The sequence below is a fragment of the Amphiura filiformis genome, chromosome 3 (genome assembly GCF_039555335.1).
Source record: "Amphiura filiformis chromosome 3, Afil_fr2py, whole genome shotgun sequence".
NCBI lineage: Eukaryota > Metazoa > Echinodermata > Ophiuroidea > Amphilepidida > Amphiuridae > Amphiura > Amphiura filiformis.
Window position 1 is genome coordinate 37,159,712 of NC_092630.1, and position 17,487 is coordinate 37,177,198.

General features: G+C 38.2%; 1 protein-coding gene across 1 annotated transcript; it reads right to left on the reverse strand.

Annotated features, from left to right (window-relative positions):
- Positions 1-354: 354 nt before the first annotated feature.
- On the reverse strand, positions 355-17,051 carry LOC140147242 (uncharacterized). The gene is made up of 5 exons (XM_072169022.1): positions 17,003-17,051; positions 9,498-9,764; positions 5,262-5,384; positions 1,164-1,283; positions 355-580 (listed from the first exon to the last, which is right to left on the reverse strand). Exons 1-5 carry the CDS (start codon positions 17,049-17,051, stop codon positions 384-386), a joined length of 756 nt encoding a protein of 251 aa, XP_072025123.1. The 3' UTR covers positions 355-383.
- Positions 17,052-17,487: the final 436 nt, after the last annotated feature.

Genomic DNA, 17,487 nt, shown 5'->3' on the forward strand with positions numbered 1-17,487 from the left:
ATAGTCAGTGATAGTGAAGCAAGTTTTTGTTGGTATATTCACAATTTTGTGTCCACCTGTTCCGAATAACTGGCTACGACAGTGGCACGCACTGTTATTTTATTCCATATAGATGACCAACAGAGTTTGTGTTCATTTTTAGGGCTATTTTGTTATTATTACTATTATTAGTTATTATTTTGTTACTATAAATAAAAAGGAGACACCTCGGGTTGTACTCAATTTACTCTTGGGTGACAACAGTGGGAACACGTTATTAGAAAATATACAAACTTGTATATGTTCTCACCTTGTGTTAGGCCACAGCCACATCCATTCGTGCCAGTTGGGGAACCCCAGTTGGACATCAGCATACCAGCACGATCCAACCAATAATGGTGCAGTTAAATACCAGAATGAAATGTAGACCCATAGCACTTGATTTCAATAAACTGCCGACAATCAGCAGAAATTCTGATGAGCGCGACAATCTGTTCAAGAGATGTGTCAATGTATGTAATACTTCTCACGTATGAACCGGGATCTTCTGGCCCATTCACATGGTGATTTGGTTCCAAATCGTGATGAACTTGAGTAATACCTTTGAAAATAAAGTGCAGAAGATGAAAAAAATAAATAATAATCACAAGATATTTGCGTATAACAGTAGCTTGTGTAAAAGGCGAGACCCCCCACTTTTGTCATTCAGTCGAAAGTGAATGAACCCAGTCGGGGGATACACTTAGTTAAGGGGCAAACTTTGCACCCCCTCCAAAATTGTCAGTCAATCTGGGAAAATGCACCCAATCTGAGGAAATGTACCTAGTATTTTAATAATGAAAAGCCTCAGACAATCCAAATTATTAAATCCACCGACACACTTGACAGATTCTTGAGCGTCCTCGCGAGGAAAAAAATAGGGTCAACAATTCACAATTTTAGTCGACCTGCTTATGGAGAGTGAAGTAAGGCGAAATTTTTTTAGCAATCGGATGGATCGTGACCCGTGCCTCCTACTTTTGTAAACTTACTTTTGTATAATAACTTATTGGGTTCATGTCCTAATAGAAGAACTGGACGATTATGATATTGATGAAAATATGACGTAACAAATATAGTTCATTTCTTTTAGGGTGTACAATCGTAAATGTTTTCATTATTTTAATAATCGTGTAGATCCTTACCATCTGTCGTACACGTGACATTAAAAGGCTCCAGGTTACCAGGACCATCAGGATCAATCAGAGTTACATTGCTCTCGGTTGCCAAATCCGGCGAGATTTCTTCACAACTTCTAGGAAAAGCTATAATGCGAAATATTAGAGAGATTAGATTTACAAACCTACGTATTGAACGTACGTGGAATCTATTCAAAATCGCTCCCCTGTGACGGGATTTTGAATAGATTCCACGTACGTTCGATGCTACGTTTGGAAATCGCAATCTCTCTATTAATTTGAACACTGGTTAAATCGAAACGTTGTAGCATTACTATCCAATATAGAAGGTATCATGTGATTCTATCAGCATCCCATGATATGATACAATAACTCATCGGGACACACTCGCAACTCCGATTGCTATTGCTATGGTAGGTAATCCGATTATTACCTAACTTCGACAGCGAATTGGGTTGCAGGTAATAATAATAATAACAATAATAACACAGACTTATATAGCGCATCAAGCACAGGCATCTGTGCGCTTTACAGCAGGCAAGATAAAAAGCTAAAAATAGGAATACGATAAAACACTGATAGTAATTACAAAAGAAAACTATAAAAAGTACATATTAAAGCAAATGCGATCTACAGTAAACACAATAGAGAATACTAAAAACAACCACGATACTATAATACAAGACGGCGAAATTCGGCAACCGAATGCACGTGAAACATTGTAAAAACATGATTAATTATACACGGTTTTAAAAATATGGGTCTTTAAGCGTGATTTGAACTGAGTTGCAGATTGTGGAGTCCTGAGTAGGAGAGGAAGCGAATTCCATAGCTTTGCCGCAGCCGACGCGAATCCTCTTCCGTAAGTGACAGGAGATGAAGTGACGAAGAACGCAAAGTTCGATTAGGTTGATACTCCGAATCAGCTCCGAGATATACACGGGTGCCTGGCCGTTCAGGGCTTTATAAGTCAAAAGCAGACATTTGAAAACAATTTTAGCATGAATTGGCAGCCATTGTAGCTTGCACATGACATGGTAGCTCTTGATCAGAGCCCTCGCAGTACCTTAGAAGATCCAGAGATCCGCAAGTAAAATAAACCCAAGCAAGTGACTAGTATTAGTAAAGAAAATGTATATAGGCCAATCCATTCTGTAAAAAATTAATACCACTCCCATGCATCACCCAGCAGTAGGCCTATACATGTATTTGTACAGAGCTTGCCGAAGGCAAGCTTCACTATAGGCAAGTCACCAACAAGTAAAGTAGGACCACTACCTAAGATATTGGTTTACCCCACACACCAACCGCGAAAGTCCACTGACCGACAGCTGGTCTTTACTTTAGTCTCAGGTTTTTTCATTTTTTCTTTCAATTGGATGGAAAATAGGTTGGCTTTGGAGCAAAGCTAATGACATGGGTGATGTGGTCACGCTTCCTGCTTAATGTGATTACTCTAGCCGCCATGTTATGCATGCGTTGCAGCTAATTAAGTTCTTTATTGGGAAGTCCAAAGAGAACGCTGTTGCAGTTGTCCAACCGGGACGAGATGAACACGTGTTTCTCGGCGCTTGCTTGATCAAGGTAGCGACGAATTTTGCCTATTTTCCCGATGGCAAAGTATGCGCTTCTACACACGCTGTTAATGTGACTGATAATAGAAAGAGAACTATCAAGTATGACTCCAAGATCGCGAACTACCACTGAAGGAGATACGATAGTGTCACCAATGTTGATGTCTACCCTAGAAACGTTCTTGACAAACCGGGATTTGACATGAAGTAACTCCGTCTTAGAGTCATTTAGCTTGATTTTGTTATGTGCCATCCAAGTACGAATAATTCATCTTCAATGCAATCCTCAAGTTTGGCCAATGCTTTAACACGATTTGATGGAGTAATTACGACATACAATTGCGTGTCATCAGCAGCGTACGATAGAATACAGAGGCTATACTTCCTGATAATGTCCTTAATGGGAGCGGAATAGAGTACAAACATTTCAGGGCCAACAACGGAGCCTTGAGGGACGCTCCAATCAAGTCCAGTTGAATCGGAAACCTCACCATCGATGATCACACATTGTTTTCTGTTTTTCAAATAAATCGCAAACCATTCATGAGCTCTCCCTGATACACCGTATCTTGAACGTAGTCTACCGAGCAAACATAATGTGATCTACTGTGTCAAATGCCGCGGATAGGTCAAGTAACACGAGGATGGCTTCACCGTGATTATACACAGCACATAACAAATCATTGGTCACGCGAAATAATGCGGTCTCAACGCTGAAGAACTGTCTATAGGCAGACTGACTGTTGTTGTAGAGCTCATGTTCTTTGATGTACGCTTGGAGTTGACTCATGGCGGCACGTTCAATAACCTTCCCCAGAAAGGGGGAGGTTAGATACAGGACGAAAGTTATTTACGTCTTCGATGTCGAGATTTGCCTTTTTGAGCAAAGTGGTAACAAAAGCTTCTTTGAGGCTGGCCGGAAAACACCGTTTGAAGAGATGTATTTACAATCAAAGTGATTGACGGCAGCAGTTCAGGTAAGTACTCTTTGGTCATGACGAGAGGTAGAGGATCAAGGGGGCATGATTTCACACACGACTTCTTGATAATGTGGAGGATTACATCACATTTCAGTGGTTGAAAGTGTTCGAAGCTACTCTGGCAAACAATGTCAGTATTAATATCTCTTATGGGAGTAGATTTGACAGACATATCATCCAGCAAATTCCGAACTTTCCTGATCTTCTGGTCAAAGAACTTGCTAAACCGGTTAGCCACATCTTTCTTAGAGCTGTGTGAAGGGAGAGCTTTAGCAGGTTTGTAAACAGTCAATCTGCTTAAACATCTGACGAGTGTCACAAGCGGCGATTTAAGCACAGTGATAACCAGTCTTCGCACCATCAAGAACTCTCTTGTACTGGCGACATTGATCCCTGAACGCGATATTTGTAGCTTATTTGTTTTACACACCTGGTCCGCGTAAAATGTCGGATGCAGCTGCGTTTGTACACAATGGCTCATTAGAGCGGTTGAGAGACTAGCCATATTTAACACCGTATTAACGTACGCGAAAACGTACGTGCCACGTGCTGCGTTTGAAAAATCGCAATGTCTCTATTGGAGAGGTTGAGATTTCCAAACTCCTGTAACTAAATGTACGGTAAACATCGTCGCAAATGCACAAACATATATCGAATACAGTAAAGGATATTGAACATACGAGGAGCGTCTAACTATTAATACGCTCCATTTTGTTTATATTAAATTTTTATAATAAAGCAACAATGAGGTGTTGACTTCATTCATACGTGTGGTTCATACGCAGATATTGTCCATTGAAATGCGTGTGAGATCGGCTGTATAGAAAATGAGATTGCTATTAGCATTTTTGATACAAACGCACGGAGTAAACGCAAGGTGGACGTTGAAATGGACAGTATTGGTTATATACCACTAATAGGCCTGGGCGATACATGGAAATACGACGCGTAACTATTTGTTTACGTGGCATCTAAAAAGACTGCATAAAAATCGCTGAAATTGATCAAGTTATAGCCAAAAAAGTACTTTTTATGGTTTGATGCTTCAAAATGGTATATTTTCTCTCATTATATGACATTTTTGTTGTAATCGTACCAAAATGCTTTCGCACGGCTTCGGCTTTTAGTAAATATTCGCCCTACCATATTGTAACTTTCAGCTTCGAGGGCGCACTGCCATTTTAAGGTGTTTACGGTTCAGTGCATTAAAACAAGAAAAGTATCAGGTCAACCTATGTTGAGGTTTTGATCATTTGGCATCTAAATCATATAGTTGCATCTGATATTAGTGGCATTTAACTGTAAGAGTTCTGAATATGAGAAAATTCCACCCGAATTTTCCCATTGAAACCCGTGTAATACATAATTAGTGGTATTTAACCTATTGTACATGCAACGCGTCTAATCTTCCAAAGGAAAAGGTATCATTTTGAGTCAAAAAGTCATGATATATGCATGTAGTGGTCCTTTGTCTATTTGCCTTTGTAAATATCATTGGTAACCAATAATATTCGGGAACCACAGAAATGACATAGCTCAAGAACACTAACCTGTGCATGTTACGCCATCTCCACTGTAACCGGCATTACATCCACATGTGAAGGAACCAGCGGTATTGGTGCAAGCAGCATTTGTGTCGCAGTTATCAGTATCCAGTGTGCATTCATCAACATCTATATAAAAAATGTATTGAATAGAAATTTTTTGTGGACTATATCGGGAGCGATATTAGCAACAATTATTACTAAATACATTCATCAAAATTTAAGCCATGAAGTATTAGGTAAATTATGAAGTGAAAATGTGTAACTAAAAAAAATTGCTAATTTCAACACCGAATCTGATCGTTTCAAGCGCCTAATTAAGTGACTGAGTGGGTATTGTTTTACAATAGCAATCGACTGACTAGCGTTCTACGTGTAAGATACATCAATATCAATAAATATAATAATAATAATAAGGCGTTTCATATAGCGCCCAATGCCAAAAAGGCCTCTAGGCGCTTTACATAAATACAAAATAAAATCGATACGCAAGGAAAATTTACAAAGATAAATCTTAAAAAGTACAATAAAAGAGTGACCTGCACCCAAAAGTCTTAAGTACACATAAAAAAGCAAAGCAGTTATAATAACAAGAAACACTTTAAACCATGGGAAAATCCCGGTAACGAATATCATTAAAACACATCAGACCACATAATGAGCAGATATTGCAACGAGTGAGATGCGGACCACGCAGAAAAAACAAAGCAAACACGAAAAGGAACGAGCAAACAAAAATTAATCTGATGGTCGGCATCTCACTCAATATAATCAAAGATAAATAATTTGGCAAGTGGCATAAACAAACTACACAATTGGATTATTAAAAAGATGAGTTTTCAAGTGTTTTTTGAAGATGGCAAGAGACGTGGCTTTCCTGATGGACTGTGGCAAGTTATTCCAAAGCTTGGGTGCAGAAGTGGAGAAGGCCCGCTCACCATAGTAAGATGTTGCAATACGACGAGGCGGGTCCAGAAGAAATTGAGTAGCAGAACGAAGCGAGCGAGTTGGTTGATATGTAGTAAGAAGATCGGCAAGATATGGTGGAGCAAGTCCGTGAAGGGATTTGTAGGTGAGCATGAGGATCTTAAATGCAATACGATCCCTTATTGGTAGCCAGTGAAGCTCACTTCGTCGCAGATCGTTAATATCAACGCGATATCCTTTAACACCTAACACGAGTCTTACGGCACTGTTTTGCACTCTCTGAAGTTTTGAAGTAACAGTACCGGGAAGACCGTATAACAAGCCATTATTCGAGTCCAGCCTTGATGTTACGAGCGCATGGACCAATCTCTCTGCCGTAGGGCGGTCAATATACTTGCGAATACTACCTATCTTCGCTATTGCAAAAGAGGCAGACTGGCAGACTTTGGTTACATGCGATGATAGAGTCATGTATTGGTCCATGATGACACCAATGTTGCGCGCCTCGTAAGATAGTTCGACTTCTGAAATGCCAACACTGATGGAAGATATCGGATTCGGCTCATGCTTAAAACGCGAAGAGAAATGTATGACCTCCGTCTTCGTATCATTGAGAAGCAGTTTATTTGCAGCAGTCCACTCTTTTACACCGCGAATGCAATCCTCGAGGCGCTGAAGTGCACTATCGCGATTCTTTGAGTCCAAGACCAGATACAACTGAGTATCGTCGGCATATATCATGCTTTCTACGCCATAGGACTCGATGAGATCTTCAAGAGGAGCGGAGTAGATGGTGAACAAGAATGGACCGGCAACCGATCCCTGAGGAACGGAGCAGTTCATAATATGCGTCCTAGATATGCTCTCGCCAATAACAACGGCTTGCCGACGTTCACACAGATAACTGTTGCACCACTTCAGCGCGTCGTCACACACACCATAACGATCTCTCAGCCGCTGAAGTAAAACTTGATGGTCAACAGTATCAAAGGCGGCTGAGAGATCAAGCAGAACCAACACAACATCAGAACGTTGGTCCTTGGCGCGCAAGATGTCATTTTGGTCTCTGACGAGGGCAGTTTCAGTGCTGAAATGTTTCCTATAAGCAGATTGTTTTTTACCATACAGTCCATTCTCAAACAGAAAATCTTGGAGCTGTGAAGAAGCCGCTTTCTCAACTACTTTTGAGACAAATTTTAAGTTCGAAATGGGCCTGTAGTTATTCAGAGTATTCTCATCAAATATCAATAAATCAAATCAATCAAATCAAATACATTTTGAAGTGCGATCAATTGAAAAGTTAAAATGTTTCTTGTACTTTGAAACGAACCGTAGAAGCAAAGTGTTATGGCTTAACACATTACAATTAAATCTCCATGGCGCTTGAATAAATTGCCTTTGCTTGGCAAAATAATATGTCATTTTTGATTGATTACATCACAAATCACAAATATTTCTACTGAAACAAAATTGTTTTGAAAGCTTAAAAAAAGAAAAGTTCGACAAGAATGCACAATCTCCAAAAGGGAGTTTGATTCGTGCATTTAATGTTACTCCGTCTCCATTGTAAGTAAGTATTTATGTCAAAGTTATCAGTACATTCAATAATATCTGCAAAAATGTGTGAAAAGGTTTTTTGTTGTTTTCGCAAGAATTAATACTTCTTGGTCTAAAAATACGATGCATTGCGCGGTGCAACTGATACTAAAAGTGGTGAATGAAAACATTGTCAGTACCGTTTATATTATTGTATGGTCGTTAAAGCAGACCATATATAATGTTTTTAAATTGTCAAATCTGTTCGCACTTTTTAGCGTTTATGCAGGCAATTTGTGTATTGACAGTTGCACGGTACGTATTATGTAGTCTATGTATGCTAAAGAAGAACCAGTTTATAATATTGACATGGTGCAGTCATGTCTACAGTAGAATTCACCACGACCTTTGCAGGACTTAAACCCCATTAAAAGCTATTAAACCAAGATAACACTCATTGAAAACAGCTCAACTGATTAAATCAGATCTTCTCTGGTTGTGCACATGTGTCTGTTTTACATGTGCAGTATCGAAATGAGCTGGTATTATAGTTTCAGTTGGGTAACCGATTATAAAGGAAACGCAAGGTAACAATGGTATGTGGACCTTTGTTCACGAAATGAGACAATGGTCTGCTTATTGTTAAGCAGCATTCTTGAAAAGGAGCAACATAATGATTGTTGACTTAACACGGTTTGGAAATAATTTCTTCATATTTTTTGGTGTTATCTGTCGTTTACATATCCTTCCTAAAACACAAAAGTGCGAATACTTCCAAACACCTAAATTAGCTAAAAATTTAGGACATGTTACAAAATAACATTTTCTAGAATTTCATAGAATACTTAAAATGTAGCTTGTACCGTTTTTTTGTGGCATCCTTCAGAACTAAGCGGTCCGTTACCAATATTTTCGGTCAAATCTCCATTCAATTAACATGGGGAGTTGGCTAGCTATGAGCTAGCTATGCCTTGCCCTCACTCATATTTTACCAAAGTGCGACTATTTCTGAACATCTAACCTAGCTGTAATTTTAGGTCATGTTAGAGAAATATATTTGCTAGAAGTTTGGAGAATACTTTAAATATTGGCCGGTTATTTTACACACAGTGATGTTAACTAGGCAAATGCATATACCTCTAACATACACTATTTGTAAAGGTCGCGCGTCAATGGTGAGAGCACTGTGTATTGTGTATAGGAAACGGACAGTAACTGCAGTATGATAATAAATTACTTTCATAAAAGGAGCAATTTGGCGAAAAAGAAAACCACCAGGTGCAGCAAATGCACAAACACGGAAAATAGTTATACGTGTATTCGTGATATTATAAGAGAGGATGCAATCCGTGGCCGTTCACTCGCTAAATATTCAAAGCCAGTGTTATGGAGTAAGGTCCCTTATTTAGCCAGTATTTAATAATATTTTGCACGTACGAAAATAACGTACATACCGATACGAGGCATAAAATGCGAAAATTGTGTGCGTTTTACAATAATCCATTTTTGGTTAACGAGGTGTGAAAATTTGAATTCATACGTGCAGTTTGGCCATTTATGCGAGATAAGCCGTATAAAAAACGAGGTTGCGATTTCACATTGGACACAAATCGCGGGCATAACGGCCACAAGATGTCAAAATAGGCTGATTTGGACCGCATGCTGCAGAAATATCATGAGCTTTTTCTACGCTCTTTACGCTCAGTTTGTGAGAGCAGGACACATATGTATATTTTAATCAACAAACATAATTAATCTATTCAACGGAATTATGCTTACCACAATATTCAGCTCGATCTAATAATATGTCGAGTGACTCTTTATTCCAATATATGCGGTTGGTTAATGGTGTTGGGTCATCAACATACCACAGTTTGTTGACTATGTCCAACTCAGTACATAAATGAGCTGGCGACTGTCTAGGTGCTACCACTCCTTGACATAAACATCTCTCATGAAAGGGCAGTGACCACCTTAAAACGCCACCTTGGGCTGGGTCTGGTCTTTGCTTCAGCACGCACACATGGCTATTAACTAGATATAATGCTAAAGAAATAACAATTTAACAATAATTATAATAACAAACATAACGAGACCTAAGGTGATTTTGCATTGATTGAAACATTCTGGAAGCAATGCTTTGACTCTAATTATAAATACGCATTTATAAATAAGCACGTGATCACCTCCGATCTGCCATAACAGCTTGTAGACAGGAAGTTTGGAAGTGACCTTCGACACAGCGGGTGGTCTTCCAGTACATTTGCATACAGAGGTGGTAAACGTCACCAGGTCATGATGCAGTCATGTCTACACTGTCTACAGTAGAATTCATCTCGACCTTTGCAGGACTTAAACCCCATTAAAAGCTATTAAACCAAGATAACACTCATTGAAGCAGCTCAACTGATTAAATCAGATCTTCTCTGGTTGTGCACAAGTGTCTGTTTTCAATGTGCGACATCGCAATAAAGCTGGTATTATAGCTTCAGTTGGGTAACCGATTATAAAGGAAACGAAAGGAAACAATGGTATGTGTACCTTTGTTCACGAAATGAGACAAAGACCTGCTTTTTGTTAACCAGCATTCTTCAAAATGAGCAACATAATGATTGTTGACTTAACACGGTTTGGAAATAATTTCTTCATATTTTTGGTGTTATCTGTCGTTTACATATCCTTCCTAAAACACAAAAGTGCGAGCCTCTCCAAACATCTAAATTAGCTAAAAATTTAGGACATGTTACAAAACTATATTTTCTAGAACCTATTTAGAATAGTTTAGATGTAGCTTGTACCGTTTTTTTGTGGCATCCTTCAGAACGGAGCGGTCCGTTACCAATAAGCTCAATATTTTCGGTCAAATCTCCATTCAATTAACACGGGGAGTTGGCTAGCTATGAGCTAGCTATGCTTTGCCCTCACTCACTGGCATATTTTACAAAAGTGCGATCATTTCTGAACATCTAACCTAGCTGTAATTTTAGGTCATGTTAGAGAAACATATTTGCTAGAAGTTTGGAGAATAAATTAAATATTGGCTGCATGGTTATTTTTCACACAGTGATGTTAACTAGGCAAGTGTCCATTCTTCCAACATACATCATTTGTAGAGGTCACGCGTCAATGGTGAGAGCACTGTGTATTGTGTATAGGAATACGGACAGTAACTGCAGTATGTTGTGCAGCAAAATTTTCTATTTTGCTCAACTTTGTGATATTATTGTAAACGTTTCCGTCGATAAATATTTTTCCCGTCGGTAAATACTTTCAAAATGTTGTTTGTGAATTCACTATATCATGATGCAGTCATGTCTACAGTAGAATTCATCTCAACCTTTGCAGGACTTAAACCCATTAAAAGCTATTAAACCAAGATAACACTCATTGAAGCAGCTCAACTGATTAAATCAGATCTTCTCTGGTTGTGTACAAGTGTCTGTTTTCAATGTGCGACATCGCAATAAAGCTGGTATTACAGCTTCAGTTGGGTAACCGATTATAAAGGAAACGAAAGGAAACAATGGTATGTGTACCATTGTTCACGAAATGAGACAAAGACCTGCTTTTTGTTAACCAGCATTCTTCAAAATGAGCAACATAATGATTGTTGACTTAACACGGTTTGGAAATAATTTCTTCATATTTTTGGTGTTATCTGTCGTTTACATATCCTTCCTAAAACACAAAAGTGCGACCTCTCCAAACATCTAAATTAGCTAAAAATTTAGGACATGTTACAAAACTTTATTTTCTAGAACCTAAGAATAATTTAAATGTAGCTTTTACCGTTTTTTGTGGCATCCTTCAGAAGTGAGCGGTCCGATACCAATATTTTCGGTCAAATCTCCATTCAATTAACACGGGGAGTTGGCTAGCTATGCCTTGCCCTCACTCATATTTTACAAAAGTGCGACCATTTCTGAACATCTAACCTAGCTGTAATTTTAGGTCATGTTAGAGAAATATATTTGCTAGAAGTTTTGGAGAATAAATAAAATATTGGCTGGTTATTTTTCACACAGTGATGTTAACTAGGCAAGTGTCCATTCTCCCAACATACATCATTTGTTGAGGTCACACGTCAATGGTGAGAGCACTGTGTATTGTGTATAGGAAAACGGACAGTAACTGCAGTATGTATAACTAAGGAGTTCCTATCCTTTTCTGTATAGTGGTCAATGATGGCATGAGTGTATTTATAAAATACAGTCGAAGGTAGCCGTCTAAGATGGTAATATCTTTGACTGAATTTGTTTTTCTGATCAAAGGGATTTCCCCAGATGTGGTCATCACACACACACACACCCCTGCATGATTACTTGAAATATGCATAGTGAATACTTGTCACACACGTTTCTTTCTTTTTAAAGGAATTTTCACCATCACATCATTTCCCAACATTCCTAGAGATAGACGGGGATTCTTGAATGGTGCATTACTTGACACGCACAATTAATCATATTTTGTATAATTATATCAATGCAAACGTATATTAAGGTTACACTAAGAAACGTATAAAAAACGTATACAAGACGTATAAAGTTGTTCTCTAAAACAGAGTTTTCTCAGTAACCAGTGGCGTAGATTTCTTTTTGACATTGGGGGGATGGAGTTTGAAAAAATTCTCGAAGTATAGTCAATCCAGCACCTTTTAGCGACATAATAAGTTTATGTTACAAATGCCCGCGAAGCGCGCGACAAATGTTGCTATTTTGAAGCTAAACTGATTAAATATGGTGTAAAAGTAGAATAAATGCGCGCGAAGCGCGCGAAAATTTGTATTTTGGGGGCTAAAATGAGCAAATATGAGGTTAATTTGATCAGAAACCCATTATCAGGCGTCAACATTCGCGGGATGGTGGTATGGACCATCCCCCCCCTTGCAAACTATTGGGGGTGATTTATCCCCCCCATCCCCCCGGGATCTACGCCTATTCAGTGGCGTAGATTTCTTTTTGACATTGGGGGGATGGAGTTTGAAAAAATTCTCGAAGTATAGTCAATCCAGCACCTTTTAGCGACATAATAAGTTTATGTTACAAATGCGCGCGAAGCGCGCAACAAATTTTGCTTTTTTGAAGCTAAACTGATTAAATATGGTGTAAAAGTAGAATAAATGCGCGCGAAGCGCGCGAAAATTTGTATTTTGGGGGCTAAAATGAGCAAATATGAGGTTAATTTGATCAGAAACCCATTATCAGGCGTCAACATTGGGGATGATTGTATGGACCATCCCCTTGCAAAATATTGGGGATTTATCCCCCACCCCCCGGGATCTACGCCTATGTCAGTAACCAGATATCGCAGCGAGTGAAATGTTGGTGCATTGGATGTAGCTTAACATTTTCTTTGTGTGTTTATACAAATTTTTAGAATAAATTTGAAAATCATTCGTTTAAAGCCTTTTTTCGCACCATGTTCACAAGATCAAAAACGCGTTCCATGACGTTTTTTTTCAAATGTGCGCCCCGTATAAAACCACGCCGAGTGATTATTTTCTTCTTTTTTGTATTGTATTACAAATCGATCAAAGAAATAATGTTGCCATGGGGAAGAACCAAATACAGTACCGATTGAATCTTAAAAGCCCGTTTTTAGGGAACATTTTCGAGAATCTTGCTTGAGAAAACACTGCTTTTTTACATTATCGATATCTTGATTGTGGAACGTTAATTTTGACATCTAACTACCAACATTATTTCTCAACTGTCTGTCGATTGCTCTACCACTTAATTTTCATTCCTAATTGAAGCTACTTTTGCAAAAAACGAGTTTTTTCGTCATCGATGCGTCCGACTTTGCGGAGGAATGCGCTTGTTTATCATAACAGCCTGCATGCACTATTGATCATGTAGTCAGTTTGAGACCATTAAATTCATAAGCTGTCTCTGTGGCGCAATCGACTAGCGCGCTTGACTGATAATCTCCTCGACTATATGTAATTGTTTTGAGCTGGTCAACTAGTACGGGTTCGAGTCCCTGTGTGGTCCAATTCTATTTTTTTCTCTATTTTTTCTTACTTTTCTCTTTTTCTGTCTTCTTTCTTGTTCGTTTATTTCTTTCTGACTGCAGTGATTGATTGTTTTTGCCGGTTTTTTTATATTATTGTATAATTCATTAATAGGCCGACTAGTCTAAATAGGCGCGGCCTATATAAGCCTATAAATATTTTTTACAAATTAGATATTGGTTGTTGGTTTATTATTATTGTTGTTGTAGTTATTGTTGTATATATTGCATAATCAGGGTAGGCCTAGTACTAGGCCTATTACTAGTCTATTATAGCGGCATTTATTTATTTCACGACAGATATCATCTAAGCATAATATTTTAAAAAAATGAAAATTTATAAAATACCATAGAAAAATGGCAGAAACCGGCTTCCCCCACCCCGGCAGCCCCTATCATGGTTGCCCCCTCCCTCCCTATCCCTGCAACATAGGATGACTCACGTGCCACGGTTTCATAGGTTCGTGGTCATTTTGCATGTAGATTGATACACCAAGTACGCTTGAGGTTTTTTCTGCATGGCTGTTTCTATTATTAACTTACGCCCCTCTGGAATCAAGCCTTGAAAATCCATTGTATTTAACCTTAATATGATTGATTCAAATCAATTATTTAAATATAATTTAACAATCATGGTGATTAGCTTTTGCTTTTTTTTTTTTTTTTTTTTTGGTCCACTGCACTTTCGGCCTTTAGTAATTATTATGCCCATTTCATCGTGATGCAGTTCATTTCAATATTATTTTGATTTCTAATCAACTAGAAAGCCACCTGTCATCAAATATTTGGAATAATTTAACTTATTTTATACATGTTGATCGAAATGGGATATTCCTTTTGAAATCCAGACTCTTGTGGAAGATTTAGCTTAAGTCTTCCACAGAGGGACTAAGGGTTTCAAATACGAATGCACACGATGCAAAACGGAGAGGAAAGGGAATTACTGTTGTTATGTTGTTAGTTTTGAAGATATTTCTTTCCAAAAGAAGCCAAATGTTTTTTATCATTTTTATATGATAGCATGTAGCAAATCCACAGCAAACAAAAAACATTTTTGAAAACTTAATGCAAAAACATGGATAATGTTTAACAAAATATTTTGCTAAAATGTTTGTAAGAAAATATTTTGCATAACATTTTGACATATTAAAAATGTTATTGTAGTGTTTCTTCATATAAAACGTTTTAAAACGTTTTCATGACCTTTATATAACCCGACATTTAAATATTATCAAAACATTTTGACCAAAACCAAAACCCGTTTATAAGACGTTTACAACGTTTTAAAAACAATTTTATGTTTGCTTGGATGTTGTAAGCATCATAATTTGGGATTGATTTTGCTTCGAGTTGGATTGTTAAATCCCCCCTTTTTTAAAATTTCAAATGTGTTATCAGCGCATTAATACACAAATTCAAAGTTGATCATAAGATCAATAAGAATTGATACAGTGGAAATGGTAGAAACATTAAACACAATTTTACACTCACCCGATGAAGCCACTAGTAAGGTGACCCAATTATATAATATCATCTCTAATCCTTCCTAAATGTAAAGAATTACCTGCTTTGGTGATACCTAGAAAAATATGAAAATGATTTTGCATGAAGTCATCAGCTCACCACATCGCACTGGCTCTGTGTTTTATTTTCTGAGCCTCAGTCTGCGTATTTCGATCACAAATAAACTGGACACGGATATAATATTGCGCATGCGTATGATGTAGTGGATAGGTACAAAGCCATACTACATGTTATTTGTTAAATTTGAATTTTGCTATTCTTTCACAAATAATCATGGTATCGGTAAAGTATTCTGCCAATTTTAAGCCGAAATATTAAATGGCCTTGTGAATGAAACAAAAGCCACTAACTCTTTTGAGCGTTTAAATGCGAGGTGCTATGGGGATTTATTATTGTATTACGACATATAAACTCGCTATGTTTTCCTAAGAACACAAGTTACAAAATGAATTGGGCAGATTTCAATTTGGTGTTAGTTGGAACATTTTTACATTTAATACAAACTTATACAAAGAAATCAGGTTTGTAGTGTATAATAGTATATACACACTCAACACCAATTTGTTTCTTTTTCTCCTTGTTAGGCCTTTATTGTTCTCCCATCCTTCTAGTTTAAAAGGGCATTTCGTGATCCACAGCCTCATCCCCCACTTTTCTCCAAAAAAAGTTGAGATTTTTATACCACTGGAGACCTCTTGCTACATTATGTTTATTTACCAACGATTTCTTGTAGATTAATTTGTATAGCAAAAATATCGTCAAATTTGAATTACGTTCTGGTGCACCAGTACGAAATTACAACATCACAGTGACCTACGGTATGTGTAATGCACAAAGTCATGCATAACTCGCAAACGCAAAATCGGAATCAACTGACATTTTGGGAATAAGCTTTGTTCATGGATGCTAGGATCACAAAATACTCCTTTAAGGACCCGAAAGATTTATTATGTTTATATTCAGGTGTTTGGCCAATCCATTGTGTTATCAACAAAGCAATCCTATATCGTGGGGCATGGTATCCCCATACCCTTCTCCCCAAACGAGGTCCCATGTAAATATTACAGTAGCATGCCAAAGCGGTGCTTTTATGTATGTATGTTCAAGTTTTTGTTTTGAAGACAAATCGATAGCATGCGTGTATTTTGAGGGGGCCTTTGGAGGGGGCGAGCTAGCCCCCGGGGTAAAAGCAGGGGGCTGCAAAAAGAAAGGGCAGCGGAAGATGTAGGGGCGGCAAGAAGAATTAGTAAAAAAAAAGGGCGGAAGAGAAGGGGCAGCAAGAAGAAATATTAATGAAAAAAGGGCGAAAAATATGGAAAACTTATGTAAGTATAACTTTTTTGGACGCCAACAGGCCCGCCAATAGAACCACAACTCGAGACGGTGGGTGTAATTGGGGATGTAACACCTCTAAATCTTTAATAATAAAGTTTATTGTATTTATACAATAAACAGATTTACTTCCTGTGAAAGAGACTAACCCTGGTCCAAAGCTTGTGCTTGGACAAATATGATTGATTTATTAATTGGTTGCCTAGTAATGGCTTTATTTAAGAGCCAATGAGGTTAGGGTCTTTTGTTTGAAGTAGCCAATGGGAAGTAGTCAATAACCTTCTGACACTGCCAGTTGGCCAGGGATTAGGCACACTTTTATCTGTCATGGAAGGAGAAGGTTGGGTCTCCAATGTGAAGAAAATTTTCCCACCCACCACACCCAAAAATTTAGGTCATATCCCAGTATTCAATACCTTTGTGGACAGTCACTAGGGAGCAGTAGTTGGCTGGGAAGGCTTCCATATCGTACGGGTTATAGAGGTACATAGACCTAAAGAGTATTGCAGTCTGCGTTTTAATGGTAGCCTCCGGGCATGGGCAAATTACCAAGAAGAGGGCGGTTAAGCTGACCAAGGGAGAGGATTCAATAAGTGCACATTTTAACTTCTCTTCTCTTCTCACATTTGGGTATACAGATCTAGGTGTTCAGGAAATCCCTTTAAAAAATGTTCTGTAGCTTGCCGGTTAATAGTTCTTCTTAAGTTGGGCCACACTTGGCGAGTGTGGAAAGGGCTTGAGAATACCCTGGAGGACCCCGTATCTTACAAGAAATTAATTTTGGTTAACTTCTCTGCAAGAAGAGGAGTTGGGCCACACTTGTGTGTGTGTGCAAAAGGGCCAGAGAAATTCCCCGGAGGGCCCCATATCTTATGGGGAATCAATTTGGGTCAACTTATGC

Excerpts from the sequence above, each read along its gene's own strand:
- LOC140147242 (XM_072169022.1), bottom strand. The coding sequence starts at position 17,051 with ATGGAAGCCTTCCCAGCCAACTACTGCTCCCTAGTGACTGTCCACAAA. Across the intron at positions 9,765-17,002 it reads CCTAGTGACTGTCCACAAAG|CATTATATCTAGTTAATAGC; the intron begins GTATTGAATACT and ends TTATTTCTTTAG. Across the intron at positions 1,284-5,261 it reads AGATGGCGTAACATGCACAG|CTTTTCCTAGAAGTTGTGAA; the intron begins GTTAGTGTTCTT and ends TTCGCATTATAG.